At 43.6% G+C, this 18,534-nt stretch overlaps 1 protein-coding gene across 1 annotated transcript; it reads left to right on the top strand.

The window, feature by feature from the left end:
* Nucleotides 1-282: 282 nt before the first annotated feature.
* On the top strand, nt 283-10,991 carry LOC5575782 (arrestin domain-containing protein 2). Its single transcript, XM_001662157.2, has 5 exons — nt 283-621; nt 8,162-8,499; nt 8,566-8,745; nt 9,689-9,874; nt 10,507-10,991. The coding sequence occupies exons 1-5, from the start codon at nt 501-503 to the stop codon at nt 10,687-10,689; spliced, it is 1,008 nt and encodes a 335-aa protein (XP_001662207.2). The 5' UTR covers nt 283-500; the 3' UTR covers nt 10,690-10,991.
* The last annotated feature ends 7,543 nt before the right edge of the window (nt 10,992-18,534 follow it).

Below are 18,534 nucleotides of genomic sequence, written 5' to 3'. Positions count from 1 at the left end.
TATCTTGGCGTAGATGTTTGTGGAATGTGTCCACTGCGTGAATTGATCCGTGTATGTTTTCAGTGAACCTTTCGGAAGGGCACTTTGTCGACCCTAAATCTGCATACAGCAGAAAGGTTGTCCTCGCTGATTGACCATCTTCCGTTAATTGACAAAACGACCGACCATGACTGAAGCATCTCAACTCGCTTTATTCGTCCGCTCTTTGCGCGTTGTTCGCTGATTGCTACCCTTACGTGTATTGTATGGTCCAGGTGAGGAGCAACTTCTCCCACGCGCATCGCATTCTCGTTCTGGTTGGCGATGGCTGAGTGTAGGCTGCACTATTGATCTTGAATAACACCGCAGCACTGAAGCACTGCTGAGCTGACGATGCCGATGACGACTAGTGGATGGGAGTCAAGTTCGTTTTTGAGTCTGACGAAAGCCAGAACGGAATTCACTGTTGCGCCGTTTGGAGTGGTTTTGTGTTGAATTTTCCGCAGAATTGACCATTAGAAATGTCGAAAAAGTTGTTGAAGTTTCAAATTATCCTCGATCGGGATTCGTTGCTTTATTTACCGGGTCAAGTGCTGGCCGGCCGGGTGCTGCTGGAGACGCAGGAAAACACAGCTGTTTTGGGTGAGATACGACTATCGTGGAATGCTGCGCTTGGATGGGATTTGTTGAACCTGTGTTTTCTCGTGGTTCATGATCAATAGTGATTTAAAAAGTTCTAGTTGGTGAAAGTTATTTAAATTAATGTGCCAGTGTTTGTGAAAAAGAGTGGTGAGGGAAACTAATGACACTGTTCTTCGATAGCACAACCCTTATAATTCGACTTTTTTTCTACATTCCTACATTTATCGTAGGAATTTAAGTGTTTTTGTTCTAAAATATCATAAAGTTATATGAATAAACAAAATACATTTCAAAGGATTTTTTCGTAGTGGTCTAGGTTATCTGAAATGCTCTGGAATGTCGATGTAAGGAGAAGTATTAATAAATGTGGGCTTCGTAGCCGTGTGGTTAGCGGCGGAAACTTTTCGTCAAATGAAAAATTCTCGCTGAGCTTTTCTAAACATTCTATCTTACATTGAGAGATTCTCTCCTCTCTTGCTCTCTTTAGATTAGTCCAGTGGATTACCTACCAAATCTTTTGGTAGCTTTTTCACTTTAAACGAAATACAATGTTCTTGGCTAGCACTTGGTACAAAAAGCGCGACGGAAAATGTAATTGTGCCTGAAACGCGATCTTTTCGCAAGGGAAATTTATTTGCCTTCCCTTGAAGGGAAAAATAACAACTTTGGCAAACGAAGCTCTCAACTAACAAACGTTAACAGCCGCGAGGGGCCCAGATAGCCGTCCATGGATCAATGCACGGGTTCACTAATTTGACGTTTGAGCGGTGCCAAATTCACTCGTTGCCATGGTCACGTAAATAACACGGCACTGCTCAAAAGTCAAATAGTGAACTCGTACATCGGTCCATACGCAAGCGACGGTGAAGAGTTCATTTCACATGTAGTAGGGTGCCGGTACCAATGGTTGTAATGTGCCAGTAGATTGAACTATGGAATAAAGCGTACTTTTTTCGATAAAAACGACATGTGCTATTTTGGTGAATATATCATCTCTAATTTAGTCGATTTGCCAAATTTCAGTTTTTAATTTTATCAAAAAGTCATATAAATAATTAAGTTTATGCAAAAAAATTGCACCTTTGCACCAGTAGTTGCCGTCGTGTTCCAGTAATGGATCAACGGATGAAAGCAGTTTTTAAAATGGATGTATAAAAATGAAGAAAAACCCCAGAGATGATCTTTATGCTTCATTCGAAAGATATTTTGTTTGTTTGGAAAAATGTTAAAGCTATGTAAAAATTTACCATTTTGTTTAAAATTCCTTGTATCATTCCCAATCGTCTACTACTAGAGCACTAGCGCAACTACTGGAACACGTGTACCAATAGTGGCTTAAGCGATTTTATGTTTAAAAATAAGTTTTATCACTCTTTTTCTAATTTTCCCATATAGTAGAGGTTGAAATCTTTCTGTAAACGCCAAAAGGTAAGGCTTTTCGCTATCATTTCCTTTCTCCATATCTGCTAGACCAGTTTTAAGAGTTCAAAGAATTTGCGAAAACGAAATGACGTAGTTTGTTTTAATTTTCCTGGTAACGGAGTGATATTCAATCTAGTATTCATTAAGGGCCCTATTTTATAAGTCGAGTCGATCAAAAACGACTCGATTGGAGTCACTGTCGACCAAAAATTTCACTCGACTTGGCTCTGTCACTCGAGTTTATCGACAGTTGTCACTCTATGTGACTGAATTACTATGGGAGTCGACGAGTGACATCTGAAATGTGCATGCTTACTTTGATCGACAATGACTACTGAAGAGTCACGTGAATTCACTCGAATTACAAAATAGACCCCTAAAAATTTGCTCTATGTCTTGATCTCTCTATCCCGATGGTCCATTCGATATCGAGATGTGGAGAGTCGACTGTATTAATATAACTACAAAGAGCTACCGATGATTGAAAGAAGGTAAAATTCCCAATTAAAATATAAGCTAAATTATTGCCAACAGTATCGGAACCAGCAAAAATTTTCTGAAAAAATCATTTGAAAACTTGGAACTCTAGCACACCGTTGGTAACTCAGAGATGAAACAACCATCAGCTCAGAGTCTTGACGCGATGTATGGAGTTCACAACTTCGTGCTAATTTAACAAGTTAATTTTATCATTCTCTTGTAGCACTTATATAACAACAAACATGACGTCCTGTGACTCCTGCCACATCATAAAAATCAGTAAATTAATTAGCTGATCAAACATTGGGCATTAGCATTGTAGCAATTTGATTATTTTTTTGTTCGTAATTCGGCCTAACGACATTCGGCCAAACGACCCGTTTGGACAAACGGCGTTCGGCCAAATGGCCGGACACCGTTTCAGCTCAGCTTTGCAATGATGCAACAACTTTAAAAATCGGTGGTTGCGAATACCATAAAAAATCAGGTTTTCCTATAAAATTCAATATGGCGGCAAAATCCAACATGGCCGTCAACAATTTTCATTTTTTCCGAATAAAACTCCTAAATACAGGAACGCGCAAAAATTGGCCAACTTCAACTGATGTTCTTCTTCTTTCTGGCAGTACGTCCCCACTGGGACAGAGCCTGCTCCTCAGCTTAGTGTTCTTATGAGCACTTCAACAGTTATTAACTGAGAGCTTACTGTGCCAATGACCATTTTTGCATGCGTGTATCGTGTGGCAAGTACGAAGATACTCTATGCCCTGGAAAGTCGAGAAAATTTTCAACCCGAAAAGATCCTCGACCGGTGGGATTCGAACCCACGACCCTCAGCTTGGTCTTGCTGAATAGCTGCGCGTTTACCGCTACAGCTATCTGGGCCTCAACTGATGTGTTTTGATTGAAAATGCATTTAAAAAAAATCTGAAATGCTGCATTTGAAAGTTGAGAGTACATCCAATAATTGCTATAAAGAGTTTTCACCTTTTGCTCTCCAGTTTTCAAAATGACGTCCAAGGAAGAGGAGTAGCGTGTCAAAATGCGACGTTTTTGCACGAAACTTATGTGAAAACGGATTCCAGGCAGCTTCCGGGACATGAGTTTTATACCACATCAGGAAAAGGTAAGGTGGCCGAAATATTCAAAACCATCAAACTATCAAAATTCCATAAAAAATGCCTCGTCCGGCATGCCATATGCGCGTGTGGTCTAAAAAGTGACATTTTCATCACAACTAGCAATCAAGAGATTTAAGTCTAGTAGTGTCTCGAAAATCGGTGGCTACCATTTCTGAAGCAACATGATATACCTGTGCTGTTCTGGACAGATTTGGGGAGGTTTCACTATGGGAAAAAAGCAATAGACTGTTACGATGTAAAAAACGTGGTTTTGGTACCCAAAGACCACAACCCTCCCAACAACCCAGAACTTCGCCCTATCGAACGGTATTGGAACTTGATCAGATGGGATTTCAAAAAACCTAATGAATTCATGGAAAACGAGCTGCAGCTTGAATCAAACTGACGTTTGGCGATGAATAAAATCGATGAGACCACTGTGCAAAATTTTATGGATGGAGTTAACGGATACCCGGATTTGGCAAACCAAAATAATAAACGAACATTTTTTCCTTTATGGGAAGTATGCAGCTCAACGGAAAAGTAATCGCTTATCTCGATACGTGGGCAATTTCTTGCAAAAAATGCTAAAGAAAAGCATTTTTCTTTGATCGTAATACGGAGTTGAAAAGAAATGTCAATTCAAATGCAGCTCACTGTAGAACATTTCTTGACCATTTCTTGCGTAGAAATTTTTACTTTTCTTAAGCTGAACAGCATACCTAGCTTGAATATGTAAATTGAGCTATCAAAAAAAATAAGAAAATTTTTGAATCATGAATTTTGTTAACCAATTTTTGCCATGTTATTGCGAAGAGATTGTTGAAGGAATTTCTATGTTATGGTAGTTTGAGTGAGCCAAGAATTGTCAGAAATGGAGGGGTCCTCAAAAACTGTTTTAATAATAACTACCAAGGGGTCCATCAATCTGGCCATGTAAAGTTATGTAGCCCGTTATTTATTTTGGCAGTCATGACTATTTTGAAGCTCGTAGTTTCAAAGTGAATAATTAATCAATTACAATTGATTCAAAAATATATCACTATATGCAGAGCCATACCGTTGCCTCATGGCGCCTTTGGCAATCCTCCATTTGTGCACCCCTAGTCAAAATGGAAACTAATCTTTGTTTTCATTTTAATGAAACAAGATTGCGATAAATGTTAAATGTCATTCATAGAGGTTTCTTCAACTTCTTTTTTTCTTTTTTTAACTCCATAATGAACTCGCTTCCCAAAGCCTGAAAAAGTATCATGCTAAATCTCAAGAGTAGACTGAAATTTGAAGTACGCTTAACTGTTCACAAAAAGCAAAATTTCTTGTTTAAAAGAACCATCTAAAAATCAGACAAAATTCCAAAAATTGGATACTTGTTTATATGGCACAAACAAATCTGTAGAAACTGCTTGAAACATTAAACAATTGATTTTTGTGAAATGCATTGAGCAACAATTAAGTATCTGTTAGAGACTCAGAAAATGTTCCAAGTATTCCTGAAAAAATTAACTAGATATCATTGAATCATTATTTTTTGGATTTTTTATAAACCGTGCCTGTTTTCAGTAGAAATCAACAGTTGATCCTCAGTATAAATTTATGCATCTCAGAAAAAATACGTCAATAATCTCTTGTTTATATTTATTTTAATAATATCACTGAAATTCATCCAAGGTTATTTATTGAAGTAGCTTAAAGGGCTTGTAAGTCAGAAATTTCCATATAGCGTTAAACGCCTAGGGGTATGTAACGCCCCATAAATGTTCCGTAATTCATTCATTTTTGTTTGATTTATACTCCATCTTCAAAGTTACCCCAAAACAGAAAACCGACTTTCTATTCTATGAAAAATAATATATCTATTCAAAATAAATCTTTTGGCTATCTATCAAGTGCAATCGATAGCTAGGATGTCAGTACTTGTTTTAAAAATATAAATTGTAGTTCTTTGAAACAGAATGCATAAATTTTGAAGTTTTCTTCGAAAAAACTATCAAAGTTACCCCGTTTTACGGTACATCTACCCTAGTTTTACTGCTCGGCTTTCTTGATGGTTTAACTGCTCAACATGTTATAATCAATATTCCTTACATTTTGTTATTGTTATGAGTACTTACTAACCAAAGAGGATCAACGAATAGTACTTCTCCTAGATCGTTGCTATCCACCTTATCCGAAGCAATCACCATCTTCAAGTAATTAAAACAATATTGAGGTTTTACTTATTGCACTAACTAAATCAGCTCTCCTTTCTTTACATGCTCTACTCACGGATTTTGGAATGTATGAACTATTATTTGTTCTGATTCTGCTTCCAATACACTTCGAATAAACTAAATTAACTTGCAACTAATTTGTTACGCTACACGAGCAATCAACTTGTTAACTCTTTTCTTCCTATCGGTTTATATTTATATTTATCGTTTATACAACTACAATATTTACTTTACGTCTTTTTCTACTCTACCACTACCACTACAGACGATCTGTCATGCCAAGTTTATACTCACGGTTAGAACTGTTCATCTTCTTAGAGCTGTTCAAAGGGCGTCACAACAGGGCTTATTTGAAAATAGTATTAATTTGAGAATATTGATGGACAGAAATGTAAAGAAATTTGCTTGTTAAGTAATACAATCAGCTAGACTTAACTCGAAAAGAATGAGACACATAAAAATGACCACAAAAATTATTATAAATCGGATACTTTTCAAATTCTTAGAGATTAAATAACTAAATATTAACTATGTTTTGGCATAATTAAACTAATTGAATTACTTCCTCCAAGTTGAGTGCTCGTAAATTTCTCTTAACTCTGCGCATGATATCTTGGGCGAGAATTTGCCCATCTTTCTTACACAATTTCTCCCAGTTTTTCTTCAAAACTTCATCGGTTTTGAATGATTTTCCGCTTTTCTTCAACTTCTTCTTTCTTGTCGCCCAAAACTTTTCGATCGGACGAACTTCTAGTGTATTTGGCGAGTTCGCCTCCTTCGGGACCACATCAACGTCCTTCGCTTCGTACCAATCCATTACAGGCTTGGCGTAGCGGCACGAAGCGAGATCCGACCAGAACAGCGTAGGACCACGGTGAGAGCAAAGGAAGGGCAGCACGCGCATCTGCAAGCATTCCTCTCGATAAATTAGTAACTTTATGGTGCCGGTTGTTACGAACGGCTTGCTGTACCGTCCGCACTCGCAGTTCGCCTGCCGCAACAGGTATTTCATCTCGAAGTTGTCCATCTTTCTCTTCCGGACTTTTTCCGGAACCTCCATTGTTTGGTGCCGCCTTGATGTATGTCTCGTCGTCCATGACGAGACAGCCTGGCCATGATCAGCCACTCACGGTACAGCTTCCGCACACGCAAGTTGGCCACCGTGTTTTGCTTGTCAGTCCGGTTTGCCGCCTCCCTGACCTTAAAAACACGTAGCCTAGCCCGCTTCATGATCTACTGGACGAACCACTTCGACGAATTGACCTTTTTGGCCACGTCTCGGGTGGAAAGGTTCGGGTTGTGCTTAAAATACTGTTTTATCTTCCGCACCTTCTCTGGGTATTCCATTTTCGGTTTTCGGCCGCATCCAGCGCGCCGCTCGATGGTCTTCGTCTCCTGGAACATCTTCACAACGCGGGACACGGTGAAATGGTGCATTCCAAGCTTTTTGCCGATCCATCTGTGCGACTGATCAGGATTATTGATCACAGCGAACAAGATTTGCTGGCGTAGCTCTTCTTGTTTCGAATGCATCTTGAAAACTACTTGACACATCGCGATAAAATTTTGCATACACTGAGAACAGCGTTGCAGTTGAAAATACTATATTAGAGGGTTAAATTAAATACACAACGCCACTTGATTTGTGCAGACTAAATTTGCATTTATATCAAATATTTTGTGCATTTAATTTTACCATGGTACCATTTCGACAGTAAAATTTACTATATCATGGTTAAAAACTTGCAGCAAGCCAGAATCGAACCGAAGATCTTGCGATTGTCAAGCGTGAACGCTTACCGCTCGGCTATCGATGCGGTTTGATCGAGAGGGACCAAAACGCAAATAAAAAGCGTTATTGGTAGCTCAATCGTGATCAGAATAGTAAATTTAAAAACTTGTTCATGGTTCTCATTACTTCAACGCTTGTTTCAGTGTACATAAACATAACACACTAAGCTAGTACTATCCAAAACTTCATGAATTTTTACCCACGCGATAATAAAGTGTCGCCCAAAACAAAGTGTCGCATTTTTTCGAGTCCAATCTTTTTTTTTACGATTTTTTAGAACTGTGAGGCACCTCCGTTAGTTATGTTTCTTCCAAAATTTAGCTAAGTGCTCGTTTTGAAGTTCTCTGCAGGCTGGCACCCTTGGCATCCTCTGAACAAATGATTTGTTATACTATATATAAGCATTTCTTTTATTCTAGGACTGTGCAATATGATTTCTCGGACCCTGAATTATTATGGAACACCCTAAAAAACAAAGAGAAACTAATCGAGTGCTATGCTTTATTTTCCAGGTCTTTACTTTCACGTGTTGGGCGAGTGCACCGTGAATGCGATCAAAGCTACGCGTCGTGACAAATCCTATGACAAAGAGAACTACATCGACTTTCGCATGAAGTTATTGGATGACTTCGACAATAAACCGATTCTTCTATCGCCCGGAGTTCATTGTTTCCCATTCAAACTAGGCCTTCCCGTATCACTACCATCTACGTTTCTTGGGCAGCATGGCTGGATTCAGTACTACTGCAAGTCCAGCCTGAAAGAATCGTCCGGAATTACGCACAAAAATCAACAGGTTTTCATCGTGCTGAATCCGATTGATTTGAATCTGGAAGACCCGCTGTTGAGTGTGAGTTTAACTCGGCTTCATAAAGAGTGTTTTTGAGAAGCAAATTGTCGGTTTTACTATTTGTAGGATCCCCTGGAAGCCAGTGCTAGGCATCGGGTAGGAGTTGGAGTGCTTGGCGGAACGGTTAGATGTAACGTCGGACTGGACAAGAGAGCCTATATTCCGGGAGAAAACATTCTGGTTACGGGTGAGATATACAATCAGAGCAATGTGACCATTAAAGCGGTTAAGTATGCATTGATGGAGGTAAGCTGGTTCGAAAATTGACTAATGACGCTTGTTTCATCGTAACAATGCCAACTAACGTACATTGAGCTGATCATCACAAGGGCCAGTTTAACCATCACGATGGAGTTTCAAATGTCTTTATAAGTTTCATTCACAAGTTCTTCACAATAACGACACATTTTGTCACTCTCTTTTCGCTGTTCCTATGTCCATGAGGGGCCTTCTTTAGCCGAGAGTCCGCGGCTACAAAGCGAAGCCATGCTGAAGGTGTTTGGGTTCGAATTCCGGTCAGTCCAGGATATTTCCGTAATAGAAATTTCCTTGACTTTCCTGGGCATAGAGTATCATCGTACCTGCCACATGATGTACGGATGCGAAGATGACAAATTTTGGCAAAGTTAATAACTGTGGAAGTGCTGATAAGAACACTAAGCTGAAACGGAGAACCTGACGCCAATATGAAGAAGATCTATCATCTGATGACTTCTGATGTAACTCAAAAATTTGTCTGTTGATCTTATTCATTGTTTTACCATCTACTCACTTGTTAATAAGTTAAAGCAAAACTCGCGTAAAACCATTTATTCAAACCATTAACTTTCCGCTCAAACATCAGCAGATGAACTAATTCTCCAACTTCAATCATCCTAATTGCTTCACGTTCATCATTGGTTTTGATTCAATTTAATATCACCGACTGCACCCAACAGCATCAGTCATCACCCATCCAACAACAGTTAATTGAACGACCGCAAGAATCTACCGTAAAGCAAAATCTAATTCCCGCATTTTAATTACACTACTGCAAGACAAACTTCGAGTTGAGTTGAAACTAAATTGCATTGCACAAGTTAATTTGAATATGTTTCCATCTCTTTTGACTCCTTCTCTGCTGGCTTCTGGGCTGATCCCTGGCTGTATCCGCATCCGGTATCAACTGACGACACACACGCTCTCGTAGACCATCCAGTACTATGCACATGGGAAACTCCTGCATCAGGAACGTCGAGAGCTGGCGGCCATCGTACGGGACCGTATCAAATCCGGCATCCGTGATGTGCTGCAGAATGGACACCTGACAGTGCCGCCATTGCCGCCGACCAACCTGCTCGGGTGCCACCTGATCCGGATACAGTACAGTGTTTGTGTGAGTGTGACTTCCATCAGATGGATGGGGGCTTGTCCCGATGATACTGCTGGTCCAACTGATTGCAGAGAAAATTGCCCATTGTTATAGTCTTTTGTACTTTGGAAACTGTTGATTTCCGTGAGATTTGGGTCGGAGATTCAACATAATCCATCAATTTTACAATTTCGAAGTCAATTACTGATTTGGAATTTGTTTCAATTCTGACCAATCCGATTGATTTCTCTTCAATGTCCTGTAAACTTTTAACAAAACTGTTTTCAAAATTTGATAAGTTCTTTCCATCTCCTGATTTTCGTAAAAGTTTATGTAGAGGTTTTCCAGCTCAAAACGCAAATCGCGTACACGCCACCTTTTTTGAATTCAATGTAAGTACATGTGAATCTTCTTGTTGTTTGCAAAAGTGCAATAGTTTTTGTAAAATAGCAAAAAAAAAAAAAAAAAAATAACCGGTCGGTTCCGTTTTATTTGCGTTTTGAGCTAGAAAAGCTCTATATCCCTTACCCATAAAATAAATTTTCAAGTTCCTCGTATGGATGCTTCACGCTCGAAACTTTCGGAACGAAACTTAATTCATCAACGACAATTAACGTACCGTTCCCCTCTCTTCACCACCCTCGCCACACATCTAGATTCTCATTGAGCCGAACCTGATGGAACGACAGGTTGCACTGCGGGTTCCCATCACCTTGGGCACCTACCCTTTCCGGCGGGACGAGGAGAACCTGCAGCAGTGGGTGGAGAACTACGTTCGTTATCCCGCTACACTGCCGGTGTCTCGAGTGCCATTGTTGCTGGCAGGTGAAAGTGGATGAACTGAACTAAACTCCATTTCTTCTCGGTGCATCGTCGTATGTGGGCCAGGACAACCACCAGGCAGCTGACAGCCGTGCTTTACATACCACTTACCCCCATCGTGCAGCACCGTACACACCGATTGATGCTTGACAAAGTTCTTCCATGTAACGAATCACTAATAGCGCAACAAGTGGACAGGACACAGCCTGATGCATAGGAATAAAACGCTTCTGAAGTGATTGCTGCTTGCAACCAGGATGACTCTCACTCATATAATATAGGACATAATTCAAATACAATATCATGTAACCACAGCAAATGGAACCTTTTATTGGAGGGAATCCGTTGATACAGGAAGGGATAGACAAAGGTAGTTGAATTGCTCTCTGACCAGTGACCGTATTCAACTAGATGGAGGTATTGTAAAAAGCACTGCGGCTTTTTATGACCCACCACTATTTCTTGGCTATCTTACTTTGAAGTGATAAAGCTATTTTTTGTGTGTGGAATAAGCGTCTATCGTAAGTATTGGCGAAATTCATCTAAATCGGTTGGTAACCTCTGTTAGAATCTTTAAGGTTTTATAGAAATACTGTAATTGTTGGTGTTTGAAATGAGAGTTATTTTTTATTAGTGATGCTTTACACCAGAAGGGTGCATTCGTGTCAGAGAAGAAGCACAACCTATTTACCATTTCACTTTTACAATTCATTTCGATCACAGCTTTGCAAACAATCTAGTATCATGTAAATATTTCGAAAGCTTGTCGTTCATTTCGATACTGTTATACAATGCATCTGTATGACTAAGCGAGTCCATGGTGTTTCTTCATCTTTCCTGCTTATAGTTTCTGCAAATGCAAAATAAGGTGTCGTACATCAATGGACCATTAAAATAACCAAAACGGCCGCAATGAAAAGTCTTGTGTGTTTGACAGAACAGCAATCCTGTTACAATGTTAAATCTCATAAACGGTGGCGCCGATGTTTTGATGTGGTGAGTGCCGGGTGAGTTACCTTCAATGATCCATTACGGTTCCGCAACGCTCGCAGGTGAGAGGGAGCCCCTTTTTTCCTTCTTAGCAATGGGGGGATAATCTGCTCAACAGACTTCGGACCAAGGTCCGGGAGTGTGGGGTTGGGGACCATTTACTACATGCAAGCAGTAAACAGGACTACACCCCCGACCCACTAAACCATTCCCATTGCCGCCAAACCCTTCGTCTCTCCGGGACCACCAAGAAGGCATTGCTTCGGAGAGGGGCTATTGCACATTGCAACCTCCAGGATAGCTGCGTAGCCATGCAGCAACGAACATCGATGACACGCTTAGGGGGTCCACCAAGGTAGCATGCTTCCCAGGTGGTCCTTACCTCCCATTGCCCGCTGAAGGCGGGCAGTGTCGACCACAACGCCCGCGCCCAGCTTCACCGCAGGTATCAAGAACTGATACTGCGGGCTTCGCAATTTGACCTACTGAAGGCTTAGGCCCTATCAGCTAGCACCAGCTGGGATTGCTGACTAAGGGGCTTCCACCTGCCCCGAACAACCAGAGGCTCTTATCCAACCCAGTAGGCCGGCACCACGACAGCAACGCTACCAGGATGTTCTCCCCGCGGCCGCTTAATCGCTGTAAGGGTCGACCGTAGGGCACCGGTATGACCTACGTAGCCGACTGCGAACCCTTGGACCTCCTGTTGTTTAGCGTCTGCACTAGCCACTCCTCGAGTCCACTCGCCACCTCCTTTGTAGTTCCAAGACGATGTGGGTGATAGCCGATGAAACGGCATTCCAACCAAAATCGTCTTCACACATCCTCTGAACCAGATTGTCCGGAGTCGTGTTCCGACCGCATGTGGCAAACATGCGGTCACGCATTGTGCGGAAACGCGGGCACACGAACAAAACGTCTTCCGCCGTTTCCTCTGAACCTGCACAAACTGGACATTCGGGAGAACCCGCATGACCAAAACGGTGTAGATACTGTCTAAAGCAACCATGGCCCGAAAGGACCTGTGTCAGGTGGAATGTTAGTTTCCCACGGCGCCTATTGACCCAGATATCTAACCTCGGAATCAACCTGTGAGTCCACACTCCCTTGGTGGAACTGTCTTACGCTCGCTGCCATTTGATCATAGAGGCCAGTCTGGCAGTCCTGCGTATGCCTCTTGTGCCGCACCTTTCGAAGCACTCTATGTCTTCCATGATAAGGAAACCAATAGGCACCATACTGGTGATGACGCAGAGTGCATCGTGTGACACGGTAGGTACGCGCTCGCAACCCTCAGGCATATTAGCCTATAAGTACTCTCCAGCTTGCTACGGCAGCTGTCGGTACTTAAACCCGTGCCCCAAGCCGGGCCACCATACCTCAGTATGGACGAGGCGACACTGACCAGAAGCTTACGCTTACTGGCGTACACCGCAGAGCTATTGGACATCATCCGGGACAGAGCCACAATAGCTGTGGAGGCTCTCTTGCAGGCATAATCGACGTGGCTACCGAAGGTAAGCTTATCGTCGATCATCACTCCCAAGTGTTTGACGGAGCGCTTCGAAGTAATCGTGCAGTCGCCTACACTGATCACCGCTTGCTGCACCGACTTTCGGTTGTTGAAATCAACCGCCTCAGTATTGTGGTGAGCCAATTCCAATTTCCTGGAGCGCATCCACTCCTCCATAATCGCGATCGAGTGGGCTGCAGGCACGGCGCAGGTTCGCAATCGCTTGAGTCCACCAGTACGACGGTGGTCTCCCATTCCTAGGGTGGACTTTCCTAGGCATGGTCGCATCGCATGCACGCGAGAGCACCGCTACCAGATCGTCCCCGCTTAGGCCGAGTAGGTTACGCTCACGACGGAGCGGCTCTCTAAGTACTTCGTCATTGACGTAAGATGTCTTCCTCCTACGAGGGCTTGGCCTTGACCTAGCCGCTTCCTCTACTCGCTGCCTGCTGTTGTTGTAGTCGATACTGTAGCGAACCGCCAGGTGGTCGCTGTGAGTGTAGGCATTGCCTACCCTCCAGTTCGAACTACCGGGTACCCCCGTTGGTTTGACCACATTTAATCTGAACACTTTTTAATTTGTACCCCGCTAATTTGCACATCGTTCAGATTAAAAATGGTTCAAACGTCATTTAGCTCATGGAACGGAGGAAAGTGGAATGGAACGCTGTGGAACGAAATGCAGAATCAAAACAAAACAGTGAAAGAGGTAACCAGAAACACTTTTCTAGGGTGACTAAATGTTCAAATTAAAAATGAAATACATGAGGTTCAAATTAACGGGGGTGTACGGTACTCGTTAGGCAATGACTACAAAAAGAAACGTCGATAATCGACTCCGCTCCGTTTCGGCTGAAGGTACTTTTGGTACCAACATTAGCCAGATCGACATCTAGCACGGCCAGTGCCTCTAGCAGGATTTGACCTTGCTGGTTCGAGATACGGCTTCCCCATTCCACGGTCCAGGCATTGAAGTCACCCGCTATTACTACTGCCCTTCGCCTTGTCGGCACGGTCGTCATACAGTCCAGCATCTGCGTGAACCGCTCGGTCGACCAACTCGGAGGCGCATAGCAGCTACAGAAGAGGACCCCGTTTACCTTGGCAATCACGAAGCCCTCGTAGGACTTGTGTCCTGGTTCCCTACACCTAAAGCAGATCACCGATTGCTCATGTATAGTGAGCATACTGACCAACCAACCTTGATCTTACCTACCTTAGCGGACTTATTTGCGTCCGCCACAGCTAGCTGTACTAAGGCCACCTGCGTCGGTGATCTCGTCAAGGTTCATCACCTACAGAGACTCTGCCTGCGTAAGAGCCCTCACCTCGACACCCTCGCCAAGGACCTCTTCCGCCAAGCTTTTGTAGGCGGCGCCCTTGCGCTCCTTGTCGCGCTTAAGCTCGAGGATCATTTCGCATGTACGAGTGCGTCTGACACTGCGTACGTCGGCTCCTAGATCTGCGAGCTTCGCATCGCTGCGCATCGCCTTCAAGACTTCCGAGTTCTTGGACGCTTCCGTCTTGATGATGATCGCATCACCCTTTTCGCGCTTGGCACCTACCCTCCTACCTTTCTTTGGCCTGGTATCCCTACGCTCCTGCACTTCGTGCTTCTTGTTCCTCTTCTTTCGCTCTACAGTTGTCCAGGGGGCGTACCCCTCCTGATCCGCCCTAACCTGTGGTGATTGAGGACCTCTCAATGGTCGCAAACCCCAGTTCCCATCAATCCGTGAGGGGCCAGCCTTTTCGGGCCCATCCTTCTCGGCTTTCCGGGACGCCTGGCTGGGGTCCGATTTTCCGAATTTCGGGGTCAATATTCGCCTGGCCTTGCAAGCGCCGGGTAGCTCCTCCTCTGACGGCTGCCTCGCACGCTTCTGCGATTGCTTGTTATAAGCATTCGCTTCCGCACTTTTAGGGCTACCCGCGAAAACGAAGGGCTCCGTCTGGGTAGACTTCGGCACCTTCAATTCCACGGGTTCAGCCGCTGCCACAGTCGCCATGGGGTCAGCATGGTTCTGCTTGGCCGCCAACATCGACTTACGAAGTCTGAACAGGGCCTGCTAGAGGTCCTTGCTGATGTTAGACTTCGAGGACGCAAAGTCAATGATGGAGTCAAGCTGCTGTGCAGCCACTTCCATCGCAGAGAGCCCCTCTCTACTTTTATTGATGGCCCTCATCAATCACGCTCCATCCACACCTCACCGCACTACGTGCACTGCTGCCTCCTCCTGTTTCCGCGCCCTGCATTAATGCGGTAAGGGACAAATTACTGTGAGGGGTGCCCAGGTGCCCCACAGGCTCCGTTAATGACCGAGCATATTTTTCACCCCCTCGACCACTCATTCCTTGGCACGGTTTTTCGCTTCACACCTTGAATTGGGGTTACCCTGTTTGGTGGACTCTTAATACCGGAACAGGTCATCCGTAGTTCTATTCTAAGCCGGAAACTACACGGCAAGAGAGGGAGCCCCTTATTCAATACAAAATGTATACGTGAGTTACGCGTTGCCGATTCATAGACTCGCTAGCACACGTTGGTCGGCCGCATTACCGCTGTCTAATCCCTTCTGCGTATCGAGTTCGATCTCTCTAAACTTCGTGTCTCTCATTGCGTACCTTTGTACTTTCGTCGCTCGTAGAGCAACTTCGCCAAAGACGGTTGACGGTTCCAACAGAACATTTATGTTTCGAACCATGTGTTCAAGCTCCTGAATCCATGGGTTCTTGGAAGATCTTGCCTCCAGGGCCTGCAGGCAACTGGCCGAGTTCGTAAGAATTACATTTATTTCATTTATTTAGTTAACATCTACAGAGATTGGCCGATAATTTCACGCCACAATACTCGGTTCGTGGCCGCATCTCTTCATCCTCGGTTCTGCCCCACGCTCGCCAAATCGATACGAACTTGATCTGCCCACCTAGCTCGCTGCACTCCACGCCTTCTTGTACCAACCGGATCCGAAGCGAACACCAACTTTGCAGGATTTTTGTCCGGTATTCTTGAAACATACCCTGCCCAACGTATCCTTCCTGCTTTGGCCACCTTCTGGATACAGGGTTTGCCGTAGAGTTGGGCGAGCTCGTGGTTCATCCTTGGTTCATGGTGGTCCTCCTTGAGCATCGTTCACGTTTCATGCCCGTAGAGGATTACCGGCCTTATGAGCGTTTTGGAAATGGTACATTTGGTGCGGGTGTGAATCTTTTTTGACCTTAGCTTCTTGTGGAGGCCATGGTAGGCACGATTTCCACTGATGATGCACCTTCGTAATTCACGGCAAATGTCAGCCGTCAGCAAGAATCCAAGGTAGATAAACTCGTCGACCACCTCGAACGTAGCCCCGTCTATCGTAGCACTGCACAGTGGTCCAGGAATCAGTTTTACGCGGAAAGATGCATTTTGAGCTTTAGAATAAAACATTAGACGAAAACGGTCTTCTACAAAGTTGTTTGTATTAGTTAAGCCCTTTGTTTGGTGTTGTTGAAAATTAGGGTGGATCACATTTTCATAGAAATTGTGTAACTAACTTTCTTATTTGTAGAAATTATATTGTACATGCTTCAGCAAAGACCATTCAATTTCAAGCAACTTTGCCAAGAACAGATTTTTGTATCTCTTAAATTGACCGATTTAGAGCTATTTTCCTACGGTGACATAGGGTGGTCCGAACAAAACTGGTTTTCTGGCTCTAAAGTTTTTATTATTTCTCATCAAAGTTGTCTATGGAACACTTTTAGAGCTTTGAAAAATGCGTAATTTGGTGAGTGAAGAAACTCGCTATCTCCTTCCGTTTGGGAGTTATTGTTGTTTTTCTCTCAAAAACATGCCTACTTTGATTGTGAATATCTCTGACTGGGGCAAACATAACATATCTTTTGACGGCATTCAAAAGACATAATAAAATTGTATATTATATTAAAAAAATACAAATGTATTATTTTTGTAGTTACACAATTTCTATGAAAATGTGGTCCACCCTAATTTTCAATAACACAAAACAAAGGGCCTTACTAATACAAACAACTTTGTTCATGACCGTTTTTGTCTTATGTTTCATTCTAAAGCTCAAAATGCATCTTTCCGCGTAAAACTGATTCCTGGACCAAAGTGCACTGCTACCTAGGCGAGCCCTGTTACGCTCGGCCCTACCAGCTAGCATGTACTTTGTCTTGGTTGCATTCACCACCAGTCCAACATTTGCTGCCTCGCATTTCAGGCGGGTGTACAGGTCTGTCACCTTATCAAATGTTCGGCTGATAATGTTCATATCATCCGCGAAGCAAACAAATTGACTGGATCTCGTAAAAATCGTATCCCGGCTGTTAAGTCAGGCTCTCCGCATAACACCTTCTAGCGCAATATTGAACAACAGACACCTTGTCGTAGTCCCCGGTGGGATCCAAAAGAACTGGAGGGTTCGCCTGAAACCTTCACACAATTTTGCTCACTTTCCATCGTCGCTCTTATCAGTCTTGTGAGATTCCCGGGAAAGCTGTTCCCGTCCATGGTTTTCAATAGCTCTACGCAGTCGATACTATCGTATGCCGCCTTGAAATCGATGAAAAGGTGATGCTTTGGGACCTGGTATTCACGACATTTTTGGAAGATTTGCCGTACAGTAAAGATCTGGTCCGTTGTCGATGGGCCGTCAACGAAGCCGGCTTGATAACTTCCCACGAACTCGTTTACTACAGGTGACAGATGACGGAAGATGATCTGTGATAATACTTTGTAGGCCGCATTTAGAATGGTGATCGCTCGAAAGTTCGCACAATCTAACTTGTCACCTTTCTTGTAGATGGAGCACTACCTACCTTCCACTTCTCCGGTAGCTATTCTGTTTCCCAGATTGTGCCTATTAGCCGATGCAGACAAATGCCTGGCCTTCCCAGGCCCATCTTCATGAGTTTAGCTCCGATAACATCCTTACCAGAAGCTTCATTGTTCTTGAGCTGATGAATGGCATCCTAAACCTCCCTCAAAGTGGGGGCTTGCAGTAGTGATGAAGGCATTTCCTCCGTTGTTTCGACCTTCATTGCCTGTGCTCTCAGCACCCTTCAGGTGTTCGTCGAAGTGCAGCTTCCACCTTTCGATCACCTCACGCTCGTCCGTTAAAATGCTCCCATCTTTATCCCTGCACATCTCGGCTCGCGGCACGAAGGCGTTGCGGGATGCGTTGAGCTTTTGATATTTCCATTTCCTCGCACTCCGTCTCCTCCAGGCGGCCTTTTTTCTCCCGAAAGAGGTGGGTCTGCTGTTGCCGTTTCCGTCTGTAACGTTTCACGTTCTGTCGGGTCCCTTGCTGCAGCATGACCGCCCGCGCTGCATTTCTCTCCTCCAGAATCTGCCTATATTCCT

The sequence above is a fragment of the Aedes aegypti genome, chromosome 3, assembly GCF_002204515.2.
Source record: "Aedes aegypti strain LVP_AGWG chromosome 3, AaegL5.0 Primary Assembly, whole genome shotgun sequence".
NCBI classification, from domain to species: domain Eukaryota; kingdom Metazoa; phylum Arthropoda; class Insecta; order Diptera; family Culicidae; genus Aedes; species Aedes aegypti.
Note: the sequence above shows the minus strand (reverse complement) of the source record. Positions and strands in the feature narration are given on the sequence as shown.